The 27,242-nt window shown below is 42.9% G+C and overlaps 1 protein-coding gene across 2 annotated transcripts in view; it reads left to right on the top strand.

The window, feature by feature from the left end:
* TRIM37 (tripartite motif containing 37) overlaps nucleotides 1–27,242 on the top strand; it is a 60,375-nt gene that overhangs the window by 30,694 nt on the left and 2,439 nt on the right. For both annotated transcript variants that reach the window (XM_070931992.1, XM_070931991.1), the window contains 9 exons: nucleotides 1,850–2,062; nucleotides 4,731–4,867; nucleotides 7,270–7,364; nucleotides 9,858–10,052; nucleotides 14,983–15,276; nucleotides 16,378–16,509; nucleotides 18,642–18,822; nucleotides 20,132–20,250; nucleotides 25,980–26,123. In XM_070931992.1, the coding sequence (XP_070788093.1) occupies nucleotides 1,850–2,062; nucleotides 4,731–4,867; nucleotides 7,270–7,364; nucleotides 9,858–10,052; nucleotides 14,983–15,276; nucleotides 16,378–16,509; nucleotides 18,642–18,822; nucleotides 20,132–20,250; nucleotides 25,980–26,123 (1,510 nt within the window). The remainder of the gene's footprint in view (nucleotides 1–1,849; nucleotides 2,063–4,730; nucleotides 4,868–7,269; nucleotides 7,365–9,857; nucleotides 10,053–14,982; nucleotides 15,277–16,377; nucleotides 16,510–18,641; nucleotides 18,823–20,131; nucleotides 20,251–25,979; nucleotides 26,124–27,242) is intronic.

The following is a 27,242-nucleotide window of genomic DNA, read 5'->3' as shown; positions in this document are numbered from 1 at the left end:
GGTATAAAAGGGGATGAGGTGGCCATTCAGACTCTGTGACGGAAAAAACTAACTACTATCGAGTCACATTGCATCTTTGGAAACAACATTATCGACCTTGGATTCATTTTACGAACTGGACAATTCTTGACTGTGGGTATTTTGTTTATTGAGTAAAGTTCTTGGCAAGCAGCTATTGGGTTGCTGCCAAGCGTCTTATCGGAAGAATTGGTTGTCTGCCAGTTTATTTAACCCCCGGCTGTCTGTTTGTGTGCGTGTGTGAGACGGGGACAGAACAGTGTCATCCATTCCTGTTACCTAGTCTCTTCTGCAGTAGAGAAGACAGATAAAGGAGAAGTGTAACTCAGGGTTGAACTGAGGGGTCCTTGATGCTCTCTGAGCTTGGTTGTTTTCTTGCAGACGTTTCAACTAGGTAACTTCATCAGTGTCTAGCACTGATGATATCACCGAGTTGGGTAATGGAATGTCTGCAAGAAAACAACCAAGCTCAGAGAGCACCAAGGACCCTTCAGAGAAGAGAAAGCTGGAGGATGGGAAGGTGCGGTGGCACCAATTTCATCTCACTCAGCTAGTGTGTCACCTTCCAGCCTACCCGCTTTAGGGCATTATGCTGTAGTTTGGTGACTTGATTAGTTTGGAGGGATTGTTGGTCCATCGTCATTTCATGCGCTTAACAAGCTGGCATTGCTTTTGCCTCTCTTTGGGGGCATTCAGTAATCTCCCAAGGATTGCTCAGATCATTATTTCAGGCCTCTGAGATTTTTCCACTCACTCTCCTACCCTTTCTTGTTTTTTTTATGCTTGGATAGTTACTTATGAACAAATGACATAAGATTATTTAATCTTTCAAATGCAGGCATGTGTTTTTGTGTACACACATTTAAAGGTAATTTTACTTAGATTAATGTATGGTCCATATTCTTAAGACAATGTCATAATTACCTACTGTATTTTTCAAAGTATAAGACGCACCTTTTTCCCCCCTAAAAGGGGGTGAAAATTTAGGTGCATCTTATACACCAAATGTAGCCCTGCCCACCCACTGGCCCTCACCCTTTGGCCTCTGCCTCCCAGCAGTTACCTCCTTGCAAGCAAACAGCAAGAAAAAACAGCTCCTTTCAGCTTCAGCACAGCCTAATTAGCACAAATTGATTGGATCGACTCTCAGCTGATTTGCTCTCAGCTGTTTTGCACAGGCTCTGCTGGTTGCTGCAAAGAGGTAAATTGCTGGAGCAGATTTTTTTCCCCTTGTGCTAATCAAGCTTTGCTGAAAATGAAAGTAATGCAGGCTGTTTGCTGTTTGCTGCAAAATTGCTCAGAGGCAGAGGGAGATTTCTTTTTCTTCTTTTCCTCACCAAAAAAGATAGGTGCATCTTATACTCCAGTGTGTCTTATACTCTGAAAAATATGGTAAATCATTTTTTGCACCTAAACTCAGTATATAATTGGGCCACTTTTCATGTATATGGTACTGAGACACTTTTTACTTATCTATGTTTACTTATATTTTGTATTTCTTAACCCCCCCATCTCCCTCGGAGTTCAGAATTTCCTTTTTTTCCCCCTTTTGATGTTGATTTCCCGACATCAGTTGCTTTTCACTCCTTTGTGGTTTCCCATTATTAAATCATCCCTTTGAACTACTTTTAAATTATTAATCATTTCAAAAGTTTTAGAATAATACCTGATTCGGTATCGTCTTCACAGAGGACTCTTGTACCAGTGATGCTCCCAAATTAGAGCATGCTAGTTTGGGTTGGGTCCTGCTCTCGCTGCTTTCAGAAATCCCATCAACAGTGTCATCTGTTTTTTTCCCTCTTTTTTTGCTTACCTGTTTAAAAAAACAAAGAGGCTTGCAATCGAGCTTTCCCGGACCCAGAAATCCCACGGCGTCTCCCCTCCAGATACTCACCTTAGCCCACAAAGCGATGATGGCCTGGAAACGAGACCGAAGAAATCGGGACCAAACTCAGAAGTGCTCCTTGAGGCTGTGGCCAGCACAGCACCTCCCAGAGACACAAAACAAGAAGAGGAGGAAAAAATACAATACGAAGACTTTAATGTAAGTACAGGTAATCCCTGGGTTATGAGCATTCCCCGAGTGAACATTCAAAGTTACGTGACAAGCGCCCCCTAGTGTTTACGAACAAGTCCCGAAACTACGAATCTGGCAGCACCACGGCAGTTGTTCTCCCTTACATACAACCGCAGAGGCTCTGCAACTTGCGACCTGCACTTTGCCAGCTGAAATGGAGCTCCGTTTCGGCCTGCAAAATGCCGGGCGAGGTCTGTGCAGACCTAAACAGAACGTCAGATGGGGGTGCGGGACTGAGTGGCTGGAGAAGAGACTGGCTAGATCTTTGCATGTGTTGTAGCTCCGTTGCCTGAGCCTGGGCTATCGACAGATGCAGACTCTGAGTGTGAGGAAGAGGAGTTGGCAAGGCCTCCCTCTCTGGGACCCTCCTCTCTGGCAATGCCTCCAGAGGACACCGAAGGCCAAGAGATAGGCCCAGAGCCAAGCACGTCCCCGCAGCCACAGGTGGACAGCGACGAAGGAGATAAGTGCTGGCTGGACCCTCGCCAGAGGCGCAGGGAGAAGCGTGCGCAGCAGAGGGGAAGGCGTGCCAGAGATTAGCTGAGTCACTGGACCACACCCCACAGGGTATAAATGTGGGTGTGGTGGCCGGTTCAGTTTGTGACGAGCAAAAACTAGAAATAATCCATGATCTCTGCGTTACTGGACTTTGCCTGCTTTATCGGACTGCATTTGGATTAATCCTTGTATTGTTGAAAACTCTGCCTGTTTTATCGGAATGCTGGCAGTCTAATCTTTATTTTGTGTGAGTAAAGTCTGAATTGGCAGCTAGCCACTGGGTTGCTGCCAGCTTTATTTTCAAAGAATTTTGTCGTGTGGCTTATTAACTCCGGGCCGTCTGTGGGGGTGCGTGAGTGGTACGGGGACAGAACAGCATGGTAAGTGACCCAGCGCAGCAGGTTGGGTGGGGGGAAGCAATTGTGGGGAGGATAAGGTATTTCAGTGGGTCGGGGAGATCTTGGGTGGTATTAAGCAGGTGGCCTGTTCCATCTCTAGGTCCCCTATGGCCTTCCCCACCCTGAAATACCTCATGTGCGCTTAATGAACCATGCATTTGATTAGCGAATGTGTGGGCGAAAGGAGGGAGTGATCTCGTTCAAAATATGAGATTCAGTCACACGAATCCTTGGTTACAAATGGAATGGGCAGGCTCCATTCCATTCGTAACTCGAGGACCACCTGTACTCTTGCCCCCTGTTCCAATGTATTGACTGCCTACTGAACAGCACTTGTGACTCTTCTGCTCAGTGAATGGAACGGACAGGTCGTCCACCTTTGAGCCCAACATTTCTGTTGCTAAAGCAAGACGGTTGCTGTGTCCATCATAGCATCCCTGTGGTCACATGGTCGAAATTTGGGGGCTTGGCAACTGGCATGTATTTAATGATGGTTGCAGCGTTCTAGATTCACACGACTGCCATTTGCAACTTTCCCCGATCAGCAGAGTCTGATTACAGGTTAACAGAGTTGGAAGGGACCTTGTAGGTCATCTAGTCCACCCCCCCCCCCCCATTAAGAGAGTCAATACAGGAAGCTGGATTTGTGTAATCCCTGCAGTGATTCATTTAAAAACCATAGGGGAAAAAGGTCATAAAATTAAGCATGACTATTTCACAGTCACCTTGTTTAGCAATGGAAAGTCCAGTTCTGATTGTGGTCGTAAGTTGAGGACTACCTGAAGTTGTTAAAGATTACTTGCGATGTGAGAAAAGGATCAGTAATGCTACATTTCATTGCTTTTCCGTCCTTTCCCATGACATCTCGTGTCAGCAAGGGAAATACAGGTAGTCCTCGACTTACAACCACAATTGGGCCCAACATTTCTGTTGCTAAATGAGACATTTGCTAAGTGAATGTTGCCCCATTTTACAACCTTTTTTGCCACAGTTGGTAAGTGAATTATTGCAGTTGTTAAATTAGTGACACGGTTGTTAAGTGAATTTGACTTTGCTTGTCAGAAGGTCATAAAAAGTGATCACGTGACCCCAGGATACGACAACCGTCAGAAATATTATTATTATTATTATTATTATTATTATTATTATTATTATTATTATTATTATTATTATTATTATTATTATTATTATTATTATTTCTTCTTCTATGCCGCCCACTCTCTGAGGACTCTGGGCGGCTTACACCAAAGACAGTATACTAAATAGCATATTGCCCCCAACAATCTGGGTCCTCATTTTACCCACCTCGGAAGGATGGAAGGCTGAGTCAACCTTGATTTGATCCGCTGATCTGCTGAACTAGCAGTCAGCTGAAGTAGCTGCAGTCCTGCACTCTAACCACTGCGCCACCTCATGAATCAGTTGCCAAGCGTCTGAATTTTGGTCACATGACCATGGAGATGCTGCAACAGTCATAAGTGAAAAACCATCATAATCACTTTTTTTTTCAGTGCCGTTGTAACTTTGAACGGTCACTAAATGAACTGTTGTAAGTCGAGGACTACCTGCAATTCATAGCTCTTTGGTTTTATAAACAGGATTTGAAGTGTACATATGGAAGCTGATTTTCAGAGTCACGTTTTTCTTTTTTAATTAGCTGTTTGTGTGAGGATTGCTGCCTTCTTCCCAGCCCTTACTCAAAGTGAGTATTTTGTTTCCAAATCTGCTTCTGATTGCAGCACGAACTCTCCGACGGCGATCTGGATGTCGATTTTGTGGGGCAAGAGGAGGCGAACCATTTGGACGGCAGCAGCTCCTCTGTGAGCTCGACGGCCACCAGCAACACGGAGGAAAACGACATAGACGAAGAGACCATGTAAGTCACGGCAGGGATTTCCTTTCCTTGCGTCTGTTGACATGTAAATCCCCTTTCACGCCTCTGAGTAGGGGGGGGGGAAAAATCCCAAACCCTTCAGCGATGTTCCCAAAATGTCACCGGGAAGGCTTAATGTTCATATAAGCCTAAAGCCGAGATTTTTTTTTTTCACATCCACTCAACTTGGTGAGACTTCCTGTGCGTAGGATTGGACTGCAAGTAATCCATATATTTAAGCTGCGTTGGGCAGCACTTTAATTGTAAACCTGACGTATCAGATAGGAAGGCCAGAGATCTTTTATAGATAAATACATAGGGACCTTCTAAATAAGGGATAGATAAACATTTCCTCCAAAAATTGGTGTTAACTCTTAGAATAACAGAACGGAGTTGGGAGGGACATTGGAGGTCTTGTAGTCCAACCCTCTGCTCAAGCAGGAGATGTATTAGGGGTGTCAAACTCAGTTTCATTAAGGGCCACATCAGGGTTGTGTTGGACCTTGGGGTGGAGCAGGAGGGCAGGCCAGCTTGACATCACTCGTGTCAGGGGCACCTGTGGTGGCCCAAGCGTTTTGCCAGCAAAAACAGCCCTCCTAAGCTCTGTTTTCACTGGCAGAGGGCTGCAGCAGGCATATAACATGAGCTCCATTTTTGCTGGCACCAGCAAAAGGCCAGTCCGCTGCTTCCAGGGTGGCCCCATGGGCCAGATCTAAGCACCCGGCGTCCCAATCCTGCCTGCGGGCCTTGAGTTTGACATCCCCCTGTCCTATATCATTCCGGACAAATGATTGTCCAGTCTCTTCTTAAAAACATCCATTGATGGAGCACCCACAATTCAATGGAAGCAAGTCGTCATACCTCTAGAGGTGGCTGAGGTGATGGGATTGAGCAGCAGTCCCCAAACTTTTTGGAACCAGGGACCAGTTTCCAGAAAAAGCAAGTTTTTCCACAGAAGAGTAGGGGGTGGGGGAAATGGTTTCACGCGGTATCTAGATCTGGCGCATGGACAGATGTAGCTTCGCTCAATTCCACAGTTCCTAACAGGCCGCTAACCGGTAACGGCCCACCCTCTGGTACCCCTAAGTTTGATCTAGGGCAGAGGTCTTCAAACTTGGCAGCTTTAAGACTTGTGGACTTCAACTCCTGAGCTTGAAGTCCACAAGTCTTAAAGCTGCCAAGTTTGAAGACCTCTGATCTAGGGGATCAAACTTAGCTGTACTATTTTTTTTTTCTCCTCTTGAGAGTTTCTCTTTTTGTTTCGTTGTTGAGTTTATAAAGTGCATGCAGGTATTCCTCAACTTATAACCATTCATTTACTAACGTGAAAAAAGGTGAACCATTCCCCTTTTTCACACTTACGACCATTGTAGCATTCCCACCGTCATATGATCAGAATTCGGGCAATTGGCAGCTGGAATGTATTGATGACAATTGCACTGTCCCAGGGTCATATGATCTCCAATTGTAACCTTCCCAGCTGGCTATCCGCCAAGCAAAGTGACATGGGGGAGGCCAGATTCACTTAAAAACCTCATGATTCACGTAACAACTGCCTCGCTTAGCAGTGGAAATTTTGGGCTCAGTTGTGGTCGTAAGTCGAGGACTACCTGAATTGTAACAGGAGATCTTCAATCATCTGATCTAACCAACTTTACTTCAGATATAAAAATCCACCACTTAAATTTAGGCTTAGAATAACTTTATTGTCACTTTGAATGTACACTAATCGGCATATGTCAGAATGAAATTTTGTTGCATACAGCTCTCAAAGGGTCATCACCTCCAATATACACTTACATAAACATGATAGAATAAATAAACAAACAAATAAATACAAAATTATGCATATACCCACCTATATTATATGACACAGAGAAATAACACACTTTAGTTTGGATATATACATGTACATGGCGAGAAAAACGCTTTAGGATCACCTTAAATATATAGCTCTCTGGGTTATGTATTTAATCATTTTCCCCTCTGAAATGCTACAGTCCAGGGGTTCTCAACCTCTTCTTTAACATGGACACCTTTTTTGTGACCATGGCCACAAAGCACTAAGACTTAATTCAAGATTTAAATCATAACATTTCTTGAAGCCTTCGCGAACGCCCTGTGATGACATCGTGGCCCACCAGGCGTCTCCCTACCCCAGATTGAGAACCATTGGTATAATCCGTTCCATTACCACAGGTCACTCTTTCTGTTTTGTGTTGCAGTTGTGTAGCTGCAGCTGCCCCTGGCTGCAGACGAACTCAGGATTTTATCTCATTACAGTGAAATTGTAATTTCAGAATTCCCCTGCAATTGAGAATTCTTCAAACCCTATTTAATAGAACGAACATTTTCTCAAACCTGAAGCTTAGCAAAAACTTTGTGATTTTAATTTTGCCCTCAAGGTCTGGAGAGAACGATGTGGAATACACTCACAACATGGAGTTGGAGGAAGGAGACCTTGTAGAAGAAGCCACATCTGCCCCAGCAGGGGCTTCAGGTATTCATAGAGAAAATGCTTTTTATAATGGCATTTCTGTATAAAGCATCCCTTCCTCCTTTGCCCTCATCAGAAGCCACGTGGAGTTGGGGATTCTGTAGGATTTCCTATTTTTGGAACTGCTGCGTCACATATCATATGTAGGGATTATTTAATGTAGGGCAGTCATCCCATTAGCTTAAATTCAATGGAGGCTTGCAGCTGGGATTAAAAAAAAATAAAAAGCATGTCGGTATAATACTAGCAGTGAGATTATATTTTGGAGAAGGCTGTCAGAGAAACTTGAGTTTTTTAGAGGTTTGCCATACTTCAAGGAAAAGATTGTCCTTGGGCCTTCGTGTCTTTATAACCTAAGAAGCTTTAATGCCTTCATTTAAAACTTCTGATGTTCTTCTGATGTACATCCTCTTACTGCGGGAGGAGATCGTTTAGGCAGTAGATAGAGAAGAATTTCAATAAATTTATGCTTTTGATTGTTGATATGAATAATTCAGAAACAGATTCTTTATACAGGCAGTCCTGAACCTCTGACCACAATTGAGCCCAAAATTTATGTTGCTAAATGAGAAATTTGTTAAGTAGGCTTTGCTCCATTTTACAACTTTTCTTGCCATGTTGGTTAAGGGAATCCCTACAGTTCAGTCACACTGAACACACGTTGCTAAGTGAATCCGGCTGTTGTAAATTGAGGACTACCTGTATTTGATGAGGTTTTTTTAATAATTGGAAAAGGGTTGCTTTTAAACAAACACTGAAAGGATAGTAATGTTATGCTGAAAATGTGGATATATAGGACAGATTTGCCAGGTATTCTATGGGCAGTAGGAGACAGCAATCCATACTTTCATATTACAGTTCCGTTTATAACTGTCAAAATCCTTTTGTGACTTAGATAACAATCACTGGCATATGGCAGGCAAATTATACCTCTGACAGAATTTCTTGTGAGCCGAGAAATTAATTTGTATTTAGCTGATTAATACCACCTCCTTTACAACAGCAGAAATGGAGACATGAAGTCTCAGAGCAAAGTGATTGAATGCATTATTTAGGTTTTTAAATATTTTATGTTCGTGAAATCCTCAGTTAATAGTCTCTGTAGCCCACTCATTTGAAAGGATCTCCCATTCTGTTCCTTTCTTGTTCTTAAATCATCTGTTTTTAGGGAGCTTTAAAATGGGAATTTGACTTCCCAGTTAAATTAATCCATTATTAAATTGAATTCTAGACTACTTATCAACAGGGGTAATACTACCCAATTTTTCTTCTTCCTTTTTAAAGAGAGCTCATAATAGGGAAGACAAGAGAGCTAACTAACAATTTAAATAGCTTAATAACATAAACAATATTTTTATTGTTTTAAGTGTTTTTAATTATTGTTGAGCAGTGGTTGATTTTATATTGGTTTCTAGATTTTTAACTTTGTTCCTGGATCTTCCTCATTCCTTCATATTTGACTTCCATTTCTTAACATTATTTAATAACAGAATAACAGACTTGGAAGGGACCTCGGAGGTCTTCTAGTCCAACCCCTGCTCAGGCAGGAAACCCTATACCGTTTCAGACAAATGGTTGTCCAGTCTCTTCTTAAAAACTTCCCGTGTTGGAGCATCCACAACTTCTGGAGGCAAGATGATTTGATAGTCTGGTGTCAGCTATTCACTGATTGATACAGATTTCTTTATATCTTTATTTTTAAAGATGTTTAAATCTATCATGGGTCAACAGGGAAAGGGTTCTTGCCTTTTCATTCTTGTGATGGCACATATCCCATAATTAGCGCCATTTGTAGATCTATCCATATCTAGCACCCCTGTTTTGGATTGCTAGAAAATCAAATAAACCAATCCTTTTATATTTTGTAATTGTTGGCTGTATAGATTCTATTTCCTTTTCTTAAGTTTCTAAATGTATAAAGAAACAAATATTCTCTATCCTGCATTTCTGTCTTCCCACGTACAGGATTTTGAGACCATGTTAGCAACAGCAATAGCACTTAGATTTGTATATAGCGCTTCACAGTGCTTTATAGCCCTCTCTTAAGTGGTTTACAGAGTCAGCATGTAGCCCCCAACAATCTGGGTCCTCATTTTACCCCCCTCGGAAGGACGGAAGGCTGAGTCAACCTTGAGCCTGGGGAGATTCGAACTGCCAAATTGCAGGCAGCCGGCAGTCAACAGAAGTAGCCTGCAGTACTGCACTCTAACCACTGCACCACCAGGGCTCTAGGCTATTTTCTTGAAAAAAATATCATGTTTCTCCACAAAATACCCTAATAAGTCATGTTCTTATTTCTCTATGGGTCTGTTTTAGGTACAGGTTTGCTAATGGGCACAGTTGATTTACTGTTAGAGGCAATGCTAATAAGATTGTCCAACTCTGGCTGATATCTAAGAATTATTGAGTGCCTAAAATCGTTATAAACTACTACTCATCTCTCTTTTTCTTCTTTCCCCTTTCTTTCTCCTCCTCCGCCTCCCCCCCCTCCTCCAGGTGGGAGCCATGCATACCGCACAACAGCCAGCCACTTGTCAAGGCGAGGAAGTGCACTCACTTCTGCCAGCAGCAGCTTGCTTGATATAGATCCCTTGATATTAATACATTTGCTGGACCTGAAAGACAGAAACGGGATGGAAAACCTGTGGGGTCTACAGCCACGCCCACCTGCCTCACTCTTGCAGAATAGAGGTGAGTGATGTAGGGGAAATTAGGGGACAGAAAGTTTTCTGAAGAAGCGTTCATCCTTTCCAGGCAGAAACTAAAAATTAGACCCATCATTTCTCACTTTGGGATTCCCCTTCAAAGGAGTTGATTTTCCTTGGTGATTATTCTTAAAATGTGATTCCTAACAGTATTTTAAATTGATGAAAATAAAGTTCCCCATTGAAATTAGCGAGAGTCTAAAAACCTGAAGATACTAAGAATAAGTTTTAGAAAGTTGAACTATTTAAACTTCCACAGACAAGGAATACATCGACACGCGGTTCAGGTCCTTGAGAAAAAAGGGAATTACAGGTAGTCCTCGACTTAAGACCACAATGGAACCCAAAATTTCTGTTGCTAAGCGAGACAGTTGTTAAGTGAATCACTGCAGTTGTTAAGTTAGCAACACGGCCTTTAAGTAAATCTGACTTCCCCATTGACTTTTCTTGCCAGAAGGTCGCAAAAGGGAATTACAAGACCACAGGATATTGCAACCGTCATAAATACGAGTTAGTTGCCAAGCGTCCAAATTTGGTTCACGTGACCATGGGGATTCTGCAATGGTCGTAAGTGTGAAAAACTTTCATAAGTCATTTTTTTCCAGTGCCATTTTAACTTCGAATGGTCACTTAAATGAACTTTGTTAAGTTGAGGACTACCTGTATAGTTAAAATTGTAATCATTCTCAAAATAACAGGCAGAAACGGTTTTGAATATTCGGTGTCCTATGGTACCTCTGAATGGATACCTACATGCTAAAAAAAAAAAAATTAGACAAGATTCATTCCTTCCTTCATTCAATTAATTTCTATAGCCAGCTTTCAATTTAAAAAAAATATATATTGCAATCAAAACTAAAAACATTTTAAAACCATAAAAAATAGAAACATCTACATTAAATATATGTGAAATACTTGGCCTGTTAGCAATCCAAGCAGGGAAAGCAGTGGTGGGTTCCTCCCGGTTTGGTCCGGTTCGGCTGAGCCGGTAGCGGTGACGATATGACGTCACTGAACCGGTTCTCCCCCCCACCCCCCCCACCCCCCCACGTTATTCTTACCTTTTATTTGGCCCCACCCCCAATCTGTTGCTGCCTCCTGAGTCCCAGCTGATGACTAGAGGGAAAAAAACTGTTGAAACTCTTGCCGTGGGGCTTCAAAGGGCCGCCCTACAGCTGATCAGTGTTAAAAGCAAACAAATGAGTCGGGTTGTAAGTGCGAGGACTGGTTGTAAGTGCGAGGACCTTCCAGAAATGACTGACCAGCTAGCCACGCCCACCTAGTCACATGACCTCCAAGCCACACCCACAAAATAAGCCACACCCACAGAACTGGTAGTAAAAAAATTTAGAACCCACCCCTGAGGGAAAGCCTATATTCAGCTGGTGGTTATACCAAGATGGAATGTGATTTTAAAGCCTCATCTGTAACTTAATGGTAAGATAATGAGAATTTGGAAAGCAATGCTTGAGAAAGCAGTCAGTACAAATATTGAGACACTTGACTGTCCTATTGGGAGCTTGAAGATACAGGCTGGCAACACGATAGCCATGGGCACCAGGATGTGTATTACATTTGTTAGATAGCATATGTAGGGTTTGGAAACTAAATTTAGATCTTTTTAAAAATAACAACTATGCAATGTTGGCAATATCGCCATAGAGATCCTGTATATTCTTGTGTGAAGTTGTTCGCGTAGCAGAATTTTTACTTTGATTTTAATTAACTTGACGGAGACATAAGCAGCCTTCCCCAATCTTTCCCAGTTGGCGGTCCAGTTCAGGGTGGAAGAGGGGATGGTTTTATGGTAGGGGCACATCTTCATTTGTGTGAGTGGCAGGTTAGAGCACCTGCCACTCGTGCGTGTGGGGCTGCAAGTACCGGTGCCTGCTGGTTGCAAATAGACCACAGCCCGGTAGTTGTGGACCCCTGCCTTAAAAAGTTGCTGCTTCTCGCTTTTTAGGAAAGGGCAGGGAACTTGTAGGTCATTGCCAGCCTTTCTCTCTCAGGTTTTTTTCTTCTCCTTCTGATCTCCTCTGAAAATCCTCCTCCTCCTCCTCCTCCGTTGTAGTGTGTCTTTGATGTTGTCTCTCCATCTTCTGGGTCTGCCTCATGTTCTTTGACCTTCTGGAAATCAACATTATTTTCATACTATTTAGGATTAGGTTGGCACCTCGCCAATGAAAAATATCTGGTAAATGAACTTTGGGATTTATTGTCAAACACCGTAGTTTTGAATGAATTTGCTTACCTTTTAAAAATGTCACACCCTCCCATCTTTTTCAGTAGCCCATTTAACGAAAAAAGCTGTGGCAGTTTCTCTTTTTTTAAATAAATGCAGGTAGTTTTTCATAGTTATCTTCCATTTTTTTTAAAAAAATGAACATTAGATAGTGGTGAGGGTACAAATAATATTGCACGCTATCCTGCCTCTTTTGGTTTTCTTTTTCTGTGTCTTGTGGAAGTACTTACAGTTTAATTATATATTTAATGTATTAAGTACAGAATCCCTGCTTTCTTTGTTTTAATCTCTTTCCCTCCTTCCTGTCCTTATTTATTTTATTTATTTATTTATTCATTTATTTATATTTTTCATATTTATTTGCCACCCATCTTGTAGCAAACGACTTTTATTCTGCTCTCTTGGTGTAAGACTATATACAGCTCCCAGCCCCTAGAAGCTCTCTGCTCCTGCAACTCCATCAGGCCTTTCTTTCTAGTTTTACCCATGCCAGAAATGGGAGAGGAGGTGGAGGAAAGGAGAGGAGAATGAGCCAGAAATAGGACTCTTTATACAGTGCAAATTGAATAGATCTTTCCCTTCCCTGTGATATTTTCAGAATCTTCCACAGTAAACTGCTTGTCATTTCACATAGAGAAGACTCAGCTGCCTGACCTTTTCTCTTAACATTTTTATTTCTTTAACATAGGTCTGTGCCTAACAGGAAGCAGGGAAAAATTAACTAAAGCAAACACTCTGGTTATGCTACTTTTATGCAATTTATTGCAGATTTGTCCTCCAGAGAGGCACCTTCATGTTTGGTAGAAAAATCCATTACTGAAATGCTATTGCAGTAAAATGATCTCTTAGGTAATGGGGCTACGCACCATTTGGATACTGCAAAGTAGTTGCGTATTACAGTCCAACATTATAACCTTTAGTCAGCCATTTAAGATTTGATTTTCTTTTAGGGGAGTATTTGTTGCTATAAATTAGCTTTTTCTCACTTAGGAGCCTCCCAAAGTCACAGCAGTCTTCACGTCCTTACATTCCTGCAGTCCTCCATCATCCTTTGCCTAACTGATCATTTGCAAAGTATTTTGATATTGCTTTATTTAGAATAGAATAGAATTCTTTATTGGCCAAGTGTGATTGGACACACAAGGAATTTGTCTTCGGTGCATGTGCTCTCAGTGTACATAAAAAATATAATCATCAAGAATCATAGGCTACAACACTTAGTGATAGTCATAGGGAAAAAAATAAGCAATCAAATCATACTAGGAAACAATATAAATCGTAAAGATACAAGCAACAAAGTTACAGTCATGCAGCCATAAGTGGGAGGAGATGGGTGGTGGGAACAATGAGAAGATTAATAGTGCAGACTTAGTGAATAGTTTGACAGTGTTGAGGGAATTATTTGTTTAGCAGAGTGATGGCGTTCGGGAAAAAACTGTCCTTGTGTCTAGTTGTTCTGGTGTGCAGTGCTCTATAGTGTCGTTTTGAGGGTAGGAGCTGAAACAGTTTATATCCAGGATGCGAGGGGTCTGTAGATATTTTCACAGCCCTCTTTTTGACTCGTGCAGTAGACGGGTCCTCCATGGAAGGCAAGTTGGTAGCCATGGTTTTTTCTGCAGTTCTAATTTGAGACTAAATACAATTTGAGACTAAATACAGTTTTAATTTGGTATTAAATACACCCTAATCTAATCCTTGAAACATTACATATGCGCTCTCCTTAAATGGATGTGCAATCAGAGAACGGGGTGCCACATCTCGCTCCACGCGTCTTGCTTCTCCCATTCTCTACCTTCCAACTCTCTCGATAAAGAGACGGCGGGGAAGGGAAGCAGCCAGGCTGCTGTTGCCATCGGGGTGGAACGGGACGTGTTGGGCTGCTCGGCCGGCGCAAAGAACAGGGAGGGGAGGGCATGTACCCCCTTCCCCCCAGCCTCGCCTCCTCAACTCATTTTGGTTGCGCGGCAAGCAACCAGAGGAAATGGCGGGACCAGCTGCGCATGCGCGTAAGTAGTTGGGGGGGCTTATTTTGTGGGGGGGGCTTATCACATGCGCTGAAAAGCCCAATTGGGCTTATTATCTGGACATGTCTTATTTTCGGAGAAACACGGTAATACAAACATAGTACATATACATTTACATACAAAAAAAAGGAAAAAAAATACAAATATTACAGTGCACCCCCACCCCCGGAGACCACTTTTTTTCCCTTATATTTCTTCTTCTATAATAACTAAAAGATATACAATATATTCCAATTGTACCCTTATCCCCTCCGAAACAACATATATTCTTAAGTAGGTTTATTCCCTTTGCCTTCTACCAACACTGTTTTTATAAAATCCCCCCATATTTCATTATAATTGTTTGCTTTGATCATCCCTTTTTAAAATTTAATTTCTGTTGTTAATTTATCATTTGTTGCCATGCTCCAGATTTCATTATATCACTCATTTCTTTGAATATCCCAATTTCGTCCCCAATATTTAGCCATCACTAATCTAGCTGCCATTATGAAATTTACAATCAGTTGCTTTTCTGTTTCATTTATATCCCGTTTTTCCACCAGCAACAATAATGCAGTTCTCGGTGACATATCTAACTTTATATTCAAAAGTGCTCTAATTTCTCTAAACACCATGTCCCTAACCCTAACCGTCCTGCTCTTTAACAGAGAAAGACCACCGGAGGCACCAGGCCATGTGGCGTGTCCCACCCGACTTGAAAATGCTGAAGAGGTTGAAGAGTCAGATGGCTGAAGTACGGAGTAAAATGTCCGATGTGAAGAACCAGCTGTCCGAGGTTCGGAGTAGCAACACCAGCTCCTCGGATGGGCAGGCCACGTACGCATTCCCTGGTGACCAGGGAGCCTTGGCGGCTTGTGGGACAGAAGGCTACAACAAGCTGCAGGAACTTGGGAGGGAGCTGCTGACAAAATCATCCCTCTCTAGCTGCTATATTCGGAATTGTAAGTGGAAAGGGGTTTAGTCATCACTTCGGTAAGAAGGGAGCCATTTACCGACCCTGTTGTGTGCAGATGTGATTACGCCTGCCTTGATAAAGCACTGATTTCAAATGAACATAAACTTTTCAATCACATATACTTTGAGAACAGACAGAGACTGAATGCTGGGAAGGTTAATCTGCTTTTGTCAAAGCATTGATTGCTGATGGCAGTTGCTTTAATAGCAATAGCACTTAGACTTATATACCACTTTATAGTGCTTTACAGCCCTCTCTAAGCTGTTTACAGAGTCAGCCTCTTGACCCCAACAATCTGGGTCCTCATTTTACCCACCTTGGAAGGATGGAAGGCTGAGACAACCTTGAGCCTGGTGAGATTCGATCTGCCAAATTGCAGTCAGCAGAAGTAGCCTGCAGTACTGCACTCTAACCACTGTGCCACAGTGGCTCTTTTCAATAGACAGACAGACAGACAGACAGACAGACAAGAGATAGAGGGAGAAAGAGATGAGAGAGAGAGAGAGAGATCCATCGATCGATCAATCAATCAATCAATCAATCTTCTTAATCCTTTAGTCTGGCCTATTCCTTTAAATAAGATATACCCTTCAGTCCTTTCATTCTGTTCAGGTTTTGGCCACCAAGTTACATTAAATTGCATTCACCTTCCTCCATTTAAGTTTTCTAGTTTGTGTTGTTTGTTCCCTGTACTCTGTGCATTTGTATACACGGTATGGATAGTAAATAGTAACATGTAGCAATAATACAGTTTCACAAACTTGGTAAATTCCAGATATGTATTCTTTAACTGCTGGATTTCTCATCAATGGCCACATTGACTCAGGAGTTTTGAGAGTTAAAGCCCAGGGATTGTAAACCACTGACGTAGAAAAAGCAGTTACCAGTATATATGGGAGCCTCAATTAAGAAAGAAAATATCCATCTTTGAGCTGAGATAAAATACCTTGTTGTAAAAGTTCTAAAATAATGGTAACGATAAGGGGTGATTTCTCTTTTAAATCTCAGCCAGATATACCTTATGTCTCTCTTTTTAAAATATTACTTGTATTTAAAGCTGAAGGTTGTTTTTTTTTTAATCCTGTAGCTGCAAATAAGAAAAACAGTTCAACTAAAGCTGGTCGCTCAGGGGCAGCAGGCAGCCTGTCTTTGCGAAGAGCAATGGATTGTGGGGATGGAAATATCCTTTTGAAGCCAGATTGTCAGCTTTCCTCTGAAGGTATAAACTTATCTGGCGAATAAGTGTGCATTTGAATACTATTTTGCTGCTTGTGAGTTTCAGATTCTTGCTCTTCTAATACTTGGTTGCTGTTAGAGCAGTTACAACAGAACACAATTTGAGCTGCAAACCGCCAATGATTGCAGGATGAAATGCTCACAGAATTGGTTAAAGTTGGAGAACTTTGTGTCAAATACAGGTAGTCCTCAATGTACAATCACAATTGAGCCCCAAATTTCTGTTGTTGAGTGAGACATTTGTTAAGTGGGGTTTGCCCCAGTTTGCCACGTTTTCACTTTGCCACATTTGTTAAATGACTCATCGCAGTTCTTAATTTAGTAACCGGGTTGTCCAGATTCCCCTTTGACTTTGCTTGTTGAAAAGTCGCAAAAGGGGATCACGTGACCCCGGGAGGGACACTGTAACCATCATAAATATGAGTCAGTTGCCAAGTTTCTGAATGTTAATCACATGACCGTGGGGATACTGCAATGGTCATAAGTGTGGGAAATGGTCGTAAATCATTTATTTCAGTGCCGGTCACTAAGTGAACTGTTGTAAGTTGAGCCTTACCTGTACTGAAGAAAACGACTGTATGGCACAGAGATTGAAAAAGATTAGTTTACAATATATACCCTGTTTTCCCCAAAATAAGACCTCCCTTGATAATAAGCCCAATCGGGCTTTTGAGCGCATGTGCTAAAATAAGCCCCCCTCCCCCCCCAAAAATAAGCCCTCCCTGAAAAATTTAAACTCAGATCTGGAAATCAGGTAAGATGGCAAGAGGAGCTCCGTCTTTCTCCATGTGCCCCAAAATAATAAGACCTTCCCGAAAATAAGACCAAGCACTTATTTCGGGGTTCAAAAAAATATAAGACAGGGTCTTATTTTCAGGGAAATACGGTACATACTGTATACAGAAAAAAAATATATATGTTGCCCACCCATCCAATCATACACCATTACAGATAGTCCTGGTATTACAACTTCGTTTAATCACCGTTTGAAGTTACTACGGCACTGAAAAAGTGACTTTTTCTCACGACCGTCGCAGGATCCCCGCAGTGATCAAAATTAGGGCACTTGGCAAGTGGCTCATGTTTATAATGATTGCAGCATCCCGAGATCATAGGATCACCTTGTGACCTTCTGACAAACGAAGTCAATGGGGGAAGCCAGATTTGCTTAATGACCGCATGATTCACTTAAGAACTGTGGCAAAAAAAGTTGTAAAATGGGGCACAGCTCACTTAACAACTGCCTTTGCTTGGCAGTGGAAATTTTGGGTTTCCGTTGGGGTTGTAAGCTGAGGACTTCTTGTGGCCCATACGCGGCCTGTGCGGCTGGTAGCTGATTCGAGCAGCAAGGAGGCTGGTATGGTGCTGCGCCAGCAGCCTGTGCAGCTGGCACTCGAGTCAGACAGTGAGGAGGCTGGAGAAGATGTGGTGCCAGAGGCGGGGATTCAGCCAGGGCCTTCAGAACCTCCAGAAGCTCCCATAAATGAAGAGGAAGAAGAGGAGGAGCCTCTTCTCGATGCACGGGCGCGCAGAGCTGCCAAAAGGCAGGAGTGGCTCCTCAGGAGGAGGTCTCCTCGAGAGTAAGGCTTGGGGCTAATTGGCCATTCCCTTAGCCTATTTAAGGAGGAACGCCGACTGAAGCAATTTGCAGGGAACAACTTCGTTCACTCTCCTTCGTGACTTGATCTTAGTTCTCTGCAAATTGCTTCTGGGCTTTCTGCAAACCATAGTAAGATTACGATTATTTATTCTTTGGATTCTTGCAGGCTGTTAAGAAAGTTAATTAACAGCCTTTGTTTGAAAAAAAAAAAAGATTTTATTTTAGTAAACTAAGGTTTGTACAGACTTTGTGTGTGCTGCGTTCTTTGGGGTCCGTAGCTGGGGCAGAACAGGACTATCTGCAGTAGTTACGCTGCACATGGCTTTCCATGTTGTTGCCGATAGATCTGTTGGAATAAGAGGTAATTTGCATGTGAAACCAATAGGGTTGGAAAACAAAATCCTGCTTTTTCTCAGGTGCGCCTTGCTTGTGCCAAATATGTATTATGTATTAAATGTATATTCTTTCAAGATTGGAAAAAGCATCATGAGAAACCTGTCGTGTTTTTCTTTAAGGTTGCCTAGGAAACTCGAAGCCCAACAGTCGGCGTGGCTCGCCGAGGTCTTTGGCTTGTGCTTCAGACTCCCTGCCTAATTCTGAAGACAGAATATGTGAGGTTTCCGATTCCAATGTTGGTGCTTCTGTTTTAAATGGCATCACTGCCGGGGAAAAGGCCAGGAAAGGAATAACGGTGGGGTAAGTTCGGTGTAGATTTGAAAAAAAAAACATACAGGTAATCCTCGGCTTACGGCCACAATTGAGCCCAGAATTTTTGTTGCTAAATGAAACATTTGTTAAGAGAACTTTGCCCCATTTTACGACCTTTTGTGCCACAATTGTAAAGTGAATCACTGCGGTTGTTGAATAACATGGTTATTAAATGAATCTGGCTTCCCCACTGACTTTGCAGGTCGCAAGAGGGGATCAGGTGACCCCCGGGACACTGCAAGCGTCATAAGTACGAGTCAGCTCCAAAGCTGCTGAATTTTGATCACATGACCATGCGGATGCTGCAACGGTCATAAGTGTGGAAAACGGTCATAAGTCACTTTGTTCAGTGCCGTTGTAACTTTGAACGGTCATTAAATGAACTGTTGTAAGTCGAGGATTACCTGTATATACAGTCATGGGGTTGGAAGGGACCTTGGAGGTTTTCTAGTCCAACCCCCTGCGACAGGCAGGAATTATTACACCGTTCCAGAAAAAAAGGCTAACCTTGGTTTGAAAACCACCAGGCTCTCACAGTCAGGAAATTACTCCTTGTTTACTCTTTCACTTATATAAAGCTTCCCCTTCATGGTGCTACGAAGAGTAAACATAAAGCCAAGTCTTCCCTTTGACAGCTTTTCAAATGTGGGTGCTCCAACACTGGAGGTTTTTAAGGAGAGATTGGACAGCCATCTGTCTGAAATGGTATATCGGGTCTCCTGCTTGAGCAGGGGGTTGGACTAGAAGACCTCCAAGGTCCCTTATGACTCTGCAATTCTGTTCAATGTTGGAAAGCTGCTGTTGTGTCTCCTCTGGCCTTCTCTCCTTTCATCCTGCCTCCTTGTATCTTCATTTGGGAGCGCATCTCATTTCCACTTGTTTTCTGTAGTCTTCCAAATGCTTATACTGTACCAGTATAAGAAATTTAACACTTCTGGAGTTCTTCGCTATTACTTCTGCTGTTTCCAATTTAAAAGGCGGCCTCTAATTTCCCGTAGAGACCTGGAAATATGGCAAGTCCGAACATCAATTTTAAATGCTTTGCCGTTGTGTTTCACTCTCAGAAAAACTTCCTTCCCTGTTTTCATTTGTATCTACCAAGGTTGGTATCATAAAGTGTAACATGAAATAGTTTACCGTTTCAATTTGAAGGAGGATATGATCGTGGCCTTTCAGGAAAAAAAAAATCTGTTTTTCAGATCAACACTGAAATCTGTTAAAGGATAAAAATGTATATTTTAGGCTTTGGGGCTGGGTTTTTTTTTTTTTTTAACCAACCTGCCTCCTCTCTTTTTAGGCCTAATTCAAATCGATGTCGTCTGGAAGCGGCTGAGGCAAATGATTTGGAAAACAGCTCTGAAGCCAGAGAGCTTCAAGTGGTGCCCTCTGAAGGGGCTTCAGCAAATCTGGAGGAAGGTAAGGCTGAGTTCAGGATTTCAGAGAAAAACTAGAGATGTCCTGGTGTCTTCCTGTTAACCCACATTCAAGTGTTACAACGCTGAGAGGTTGCTGGAGCTAATGGTACATCAGTAACTTGAATACTGGTACTGTTCTGACCCAGCTCCCCAAACATGACAAACCCTCTGAAGTGAACTCAAAAGATTCCTTTATTAGGAGCGCTGGCAGCCCCGGCAAAAAGTTTCTCTCTCACCGCAGGCTAACAAGTCCATCCGGCAGGGAGATTAATAGTTGTCTATTCATCTGCTCCCCCTGCCTCTTATCCCCAGAGCTAGGGTGGGGCTTTGTTAGCAGCGGTGGCTCTTCTGTCCCGAGGACCGGCCCATGGATTTTCACTGCTCTCCTCTCCTCTGCCTTCTGTGCATCCATGCGTCAGGCACTGGACCCAGCTGTTCCTCCTCTTCCTCATCAGCCACCTCCAGACCTGGGGGCTGTTGACTCTCCATCTGCGGGCTGACGGACAGCCCAGTCTCTCTCTCTCTGCCCTTCCCTCTTTCCCCGGTCAGAGCCCTCAGGATGCCCTGATGCTGACCCTGACTCCCGCACCTCCTCCTCCTCCTCTGATTCGGCTACTGGAGGGACCGGTGGCTGACAGGCCACAGCAGTTAGTCTTTGACGGACAACCATTCATTTAGTGACCATTTGAAGTTACCACAACACTGAAAACAATGACGTATGATCGTTCTTCACTCTTTAAGACCGTTGGAGCATCCCCATGTCAGGTGATCAAATTTTGGGCACTTGGCAACTGGCATGTATTCATGACACTTTCACTGTCCTGCTCTCGTGATCACCATTTGTAACCTTCCCGGCTGGTTTCTGATAAATTCAAGGGGGGAAGCCAGATTCACTTAATGATTGCATGATTCACTTAACGGCTGCAGTGATTCGCTGAACAACCACTGGCAAAATAGGTTGTAAAATGAGGCGCAACTATCTTAACAACTGCCTTGCTTAGCAAGGAGATTTTGAGCTCAATTGTGCTCGTTCGTTGAGGACTACGACCACAATGGAGTCCCAAATTTATGTTGCCAAGCGAGATGTTTGTTTAGTGAGTTTTGCCCCATTTTACCCCCTTTCTTGCCACAGTTGTTAAGTGAATCACTGCAGTTGCTAAGTTAGTGATGTGGTGGTTAAGTGATTCTGGTTTCCCCATTGACTTTGCTTGTCAGAAGGTCTCAAACGGTGATCATGTAATTTTGGGACACTCCAACCATCATAAATATGAGTCAGTAGCCAACTGTCATAAATATGAATTTTGATCATTTGACCATGGAGGACACTGCAATGGTTGTAAGTGTGAAAAATGTTCAGAAGTCAATTTTTTCAGTGACATCATAACTTTTAACGGTCACTAATTGAACTGTTATAAGTCAAGGATTATCTGTACTGTAATTGATGAGCCTTTCTTTGGGATGACAGGTTTGGTAAAATGTTTAATGGCATCTTTAAAAAGTGGTTTAAAATGTGCTTTGTGTTCCTGGAAGCCGAGGCTTGTGTTACTCTCTGGGAAGACCATAGACCAGGGGCGTTAAACTCGATTTCATTGAGGGCCGCATCAGGGTTGTGTTTGACCTTGTGGGGGCCGGGATGGGCATGGCCAGGTGGGTGTGGCTAGGGTGGGCATGGCCAGCTGGATGTCACATGTCTAAGGCACATGATGGCCTGGTAGGCCCGTTTTTCTTTCTTACCTGGTTCCAGATCCTCTCTGTGTATCTGGGAAGGGCAAAAACAGCCTTTCCCACTCCCTTGGAGGCCCTACAGAGGCTGAAAGGGCCCATTTCCCAACTCTCAGTGGGACAGGAAGTGATGTTTTTTGCTGTCCCCAGCCTCCAGAACCTCTCTAGGAGTCTCTAGGAGTCTGTAGAGCCTCTCTAGGAGTCTCTGGAGGCTGAGGACAGGAAAAAACGTCACTTCCTGTCCCACCGGGAGTCGGGAAATGGGCCCTTTCAGCCTCCGTAGGGCCTCTGAAGGAGTGGGAAAGGCTGTTTTCGCCCTTCCCAGATCCATAGAGAGGATCTGGAGCCAGATAAGAAAGAAAAACAGGCCTTCCCCACCCCCCACCAGGCCCTCCAGAGGCAGGAAACAGCCTGTTTCCCTACTTCTGGTGGGCCCAGAAGGCCCGAAAATCAGCTGTCCGGCGTGCGCGTGCGCCCCAGAACTGAGCTGGCGTGCCCACTAATATGGCTACGCGTGCCACCTGTGGCACGCGTGCCATAGGTTCGCCATCACGGCCCTAGGAGATGGGATGGGAGGGGGAAATTCCTTGGAGCTGGAGCAGTAGATTAGGGGTAGAGTGGCTTGGAAGATGGCCAATGAGTGCAGAGGAGTGGGGAAAGGAAAGGGAGGATTTTGGGTCAGGAAGTCAATGTTGGCTGCGATGGAGTCGGAGTTAGAATGCCGTGCTTAATAAATGGGAGTTTTTCATCAAAGACTTTGTTTGAAATGCAATTTATTTGAGACGACCTCGAAACCTGACACACCCTTCTTTCTGGGTCAAAGAATTCGCTCTTGTTTTTGGAAGTCTCTTCCTCTCCCATTCATAACTCCTGAAACTTCCTTCCACCTCCTCACTCATTGGACTCTCAGTAGGGGATGAATTACTGTTGAATGTTGGACTAAGACCCTGGCATCCATTATTACCTGCCTCATGAAGGTGGTGCAGGAGGCTCGTTTGACCTCAGGCCGATCGTTCCTTCTTAGTCCCTTTGCTGCTTTAAGCACTGTTGCTAGCAGTTGCCGCTTGACTGCTGGAAAAGGAAGAAGAAAAGGGATTTTTTTTTTTATGGTTGCATTGTGGAAAACCCCAGGAAGCCCTTTGCTGCTTGCTCCTTTTTTCAGAGAGGGGGAATCTGAAGTAAGAGACCCTTTTTGATTTGCCATTTTGTAGTCATGGAGACGAGAAGGTTGGCAATTTCCTTACTACAGAAGGACAAAGGAATTGGGAGCTTGTGCTCTGAGATGGGGAAATCTCACCGCACTATTGAAGCTTGCTTTTTAGGTTGGAAGCAAAGTTCCATTTTAGTGGATTATTTTGTCCAGTAAACACCCTCTAGCACAGTGTTTCTCAACCTTGGTAACTTGAAGATGGGTGGACTTCAACTCCCAGAATCCCCCAGCCAGCAGCGGATTCTGGGAGTTGAAGTCCACCCATCTTCAAGCTTCCAAGGTTGAGAAACACTGCTCTAGCAGATTTGGTATAGCAGTAACAAATGATAATAATTGCTGGGTTTTTTTTTTATAGGACTTGGGACATTTGTCTCGTTTGGAGAAGCTGCTTAATGCAAATCTGGTTCCAGATGCTTCAGTTCTTCCTTGACTGCTAAATAAGGAGCAGTTTACTTGGAGCTTGTATCAAACAGTACTTCACTGATCCGCTGCTGATAATGACATGAAGTGCTGGATTTTAGCTGCCAGCTGTGTAAAGCACCTTAAATAGCAAAAGCAAAGAGTATCATTAGGTGGATTAACAGAAAAAGGGGGGAAAAAACAGATTAAGTTGATTTTCAGTGTGAGCACAGCATGTGGCTGACAGCCAGTTCTAAATATGGGAACTTCTAAGTTTTGTTGATTCCAGTACACAGAGAACTAGATTGTAAGTCATGCTAGAAAGTTTTAACATAGGGAGGAATATGGATAGAGCACCATCCATGCTTGGGCAGTGAGTCGCTGTTATGCTTCTAATTTCCATTTAAGATTTTCTCATAGCTTTGCAGCTAATGTAGAAAATATTTGGAAATGAGGTGGAATTAAACCAAAAGATTGGATTTCCCTTTCAAGTTCCGTCTACTAAATGGAGTATGTGTATCTACTGATTATTCTTTTTTAATCAGTGAAGAGGGGACTTTAAATATTTATTAATATTATTTCTGTCCTCTTAAATAATTATGGATAACTGCATAAATCATTAGTAAAATATTCTTAAAAGGAAAAATAAGAACTGGAACCTTCTTCCTCCTTTAAGACTTTGTTCATGATTTGATGTATTATATCTGGAGAAATATATCCAAATTGAAAACCAGTGTGACATTCAAAATGTAGCTAGTAAAAAATAATACACTTGTCATAATGTAAAACCTTGATCAGGAGATATCTAAGGTCTGTATTTCTTCTTTATCTTTATCTTTTATTAGATTTGTATACCACCCTTCTCCTTTCGGACTCAGGGCGGTGAACAGCCAAAATAAAAACATTTGTACACAAAAGTTAAAATAATTATTAAAATAATTAAATGAAATTTGCCCCATAATTTAAAACATATCAATTAAAAATCAGTATCAAACATTAAAACTAACATGGAATCAGGCCAGCCCGGCTAACTGAAAAAAGTAAGTTTTTAGGGCCCGACGAAAAGTCCGGAGGTCTGGGATCACTCGTATCTCTGGGGGTAGATCGTTCCAGAGGGTAGGTGCCACCACAGAGAAGGCTCTCCCCCTGGGGGTCGCCAGCCGACATTGTCTGGCTGACGGCACCCTGAGGAGGCCCTCTCTGTGGGAGCAAACCGGCCGGTGGGAGGCAATTGGTGGCATTGATATGCCACCAATTGATATGCCACCAATTGATATCTCTGGGATATCAAATGTGTTGTTGACTAATCTTGAGGCCCATGGAAAATATGAGAGATGGTATTATCATGATTTGATCAGCAGTTTTATGAAATAACATTGAATCAATTTCATAATTCTGGCTGGAATATTATTCAAAAGGTAGACTGAATCCTGTAGAAGGAAGCTGACGAGCTGAAGGCCTCCATTTCTCTTTCTGATTTCTCTGGAATGAACTGGTGGTGGCAGCAAATTTAGTTGGCTCTCTCCTGGAGTTTCAAGGAAGGAACAACTGGGTTGTGGGAAGAGCCGTGCAGTGGTTATAATGCAGTATTGTAGGCTAATTCTGCCGACTACCAGGTGTTCGATCCTGACCAGCTCAAGGTTGACTCGGCCTTCCATCCTTCCGAAGTGGGTAAAATAAGGACCCGGATTGTTGGGGACAAGAGGCTGACTCTGTAAACCGCTTAGAGAGGGCTGTAAAGTCCTGTGAAGCGGTATATAAGTCTTAAATGCTAGCGGTACTGCTAAGAGAATCTGGAAAACTGTTGAGGAAAGTGGCCAGACCAACACTGCCAGTGTGTCTCCATGCACACACTCCATTGCAGTTACAGGTAGTCCTTGACTTACAACCAATATTCAGCCCAAAATTTCTACTGCTAAGAAAAACAGTTGTTAAGTGAGTTTTGCCCCATTTTACAACCTTTTTTGCCACAACTGTTAAGTGAATCCCTGCGTTGGTTAAGTTAGTGATATGGTTGTTAAGCATATCTTTCTTCCCCATTGATTTTGCTTGTCGGATCGTCGCAAAAGGGGATCACATGACCCCGGGACATTGCGACCGTCATAAATACATGCCAGTTGCCAAATTTCTGAATTTTGATCATGTGACCGTGGGGATGCTGCTGCGGTCGTGAAAAATGGTTATGTCACTTTTCAGTGCCGTTGTGATGTCAAACGGTCACTAAACGAAATAAGTCGAGGACTACCTGTACGTGTTTTCCAGAGCTGTACTTGCCTTGTCTGCCTACTAGGAAGCCTTTCCACAGATCCAACAGAAGTAAGGAGAACCTTTAGCCTTTGTGTCTTTTGAGGGTAATGTGTGAGTGCTGAGCAGTCAATTTTATTCCTTCCTGGGTGCAGCTGGACTTCACCTCTTGCCAGGGATGAGCAGCGACAGCGACATTGAGTGTGACACCGAAAATGACGAACAGGAAGAGGCCGAGACTGCCTGTGCCACTCCAGAGATCTACAACCAACCTTTCCAGATTCAGCCTTCAAACGATGGTAAGATGGTTCCTTTGCAAAGAAAATACTTAAGACTTTGAACGTGGTCCTCTTTGCTTTTTGTTAGCCTACATTTGCTTCCATTTCGCTAGGGTTTTTTTTTTCTTTCTTTCTTTTGCTTATTTTTCTGTTCGTAGCATTTTCTCCTTTCTTGCATTCTCTGTGCGACTATCATAACTGCTCTTCCCAACTTCGGCAGTGTAATTCTTCTTTTCTAAGCCATAGTCTTACACTGTTCTGAACCCGTGAGAAGCTGATATCTTTGTGCCTCTAAAAAGTCATAAGGCATTGTCCTTTCTGTTGCCCAAGGCACTTCAAGCTGGCCCTGGCATCATTCAGGGTTAGCAGTATTGCATATGTAACCTCAATGGACTGCCTCTCACCTGACATTTCCCCCCAATTCTGAATATCTGTAGTATTACTATGACCACAATCGAGCCCAACATTTCTAAGTTGCTAAGTAAGACATTTGTTAAATAAGTTTTGCCCCATTTTATGACATCACAGTTGTTAAACAAATCGTTGCAGTTGTCAAGTTAGTAACACAGTTGTTAAGTGACTCCCCCATTGGCTTCCCTTCTCAGATGGTTGTGAATAGCGATCACATGACACCCCCCCCCCCCGGGATGCTGCAACCGTCATAAATACGAGTCAGTTGCTAAGCGTCTTGAGTTTTGATCACCTGCCCATGGGGATGCTGCAATGGTCATTTGAAAAAAAAAGGTCATAGGTCATTTATTCAAGTGCCGTTGTAACTTTGAACGGTCACTAAACGAACTGTTGTAAGTCAAGGGCCACCTGTACAAGTAGGGAAATGGAGCTTTTGGACATCCTGGTATATTGCAGGTAGCTGACACCTCAGCACCACCACACCTGTACAGCCTGTTGCTCTCTATCCATTGAGGTAGCAAGGATGAGAAGGCAACCCAGAGTCTTATGCTTGATTCTGCCTCGTTATTGTTGGGTTTTTTTTTTTTTGTAATTTTATTTTCAGTCTTGTTTCCTCAACAATGAAATAGTTCTCCCATCTTGTTTCCATATCCAAAATGTGATCTGGTTTTTTATTTCTTAAGCTTCCTGCAACTGGCCTCTCTCTTTCTCCTTAGATTTGTCTCTTTT

The sequence above is a fragment of the Pituophis catenifer genome, unplaced genomic scaffold, assembly GCF_029215685.1.
Source record: "Pituophis catenifer annectens isolate HBS135680 unplaced genomic scaffold, rPitCat1.0.hap2 SCAF_1, whole genome shotgun sequence".
In the NCBI taxonomy this organism is placed as follows: Eukaryota; Metazoa; Chordata; class Lepidosauria; order Squamata; family Colubridae; genus Pituophis; species Pituophis catenifer.
This window is presented reverse-complemented; position numbering and strand designations above follow the sequence as displayed.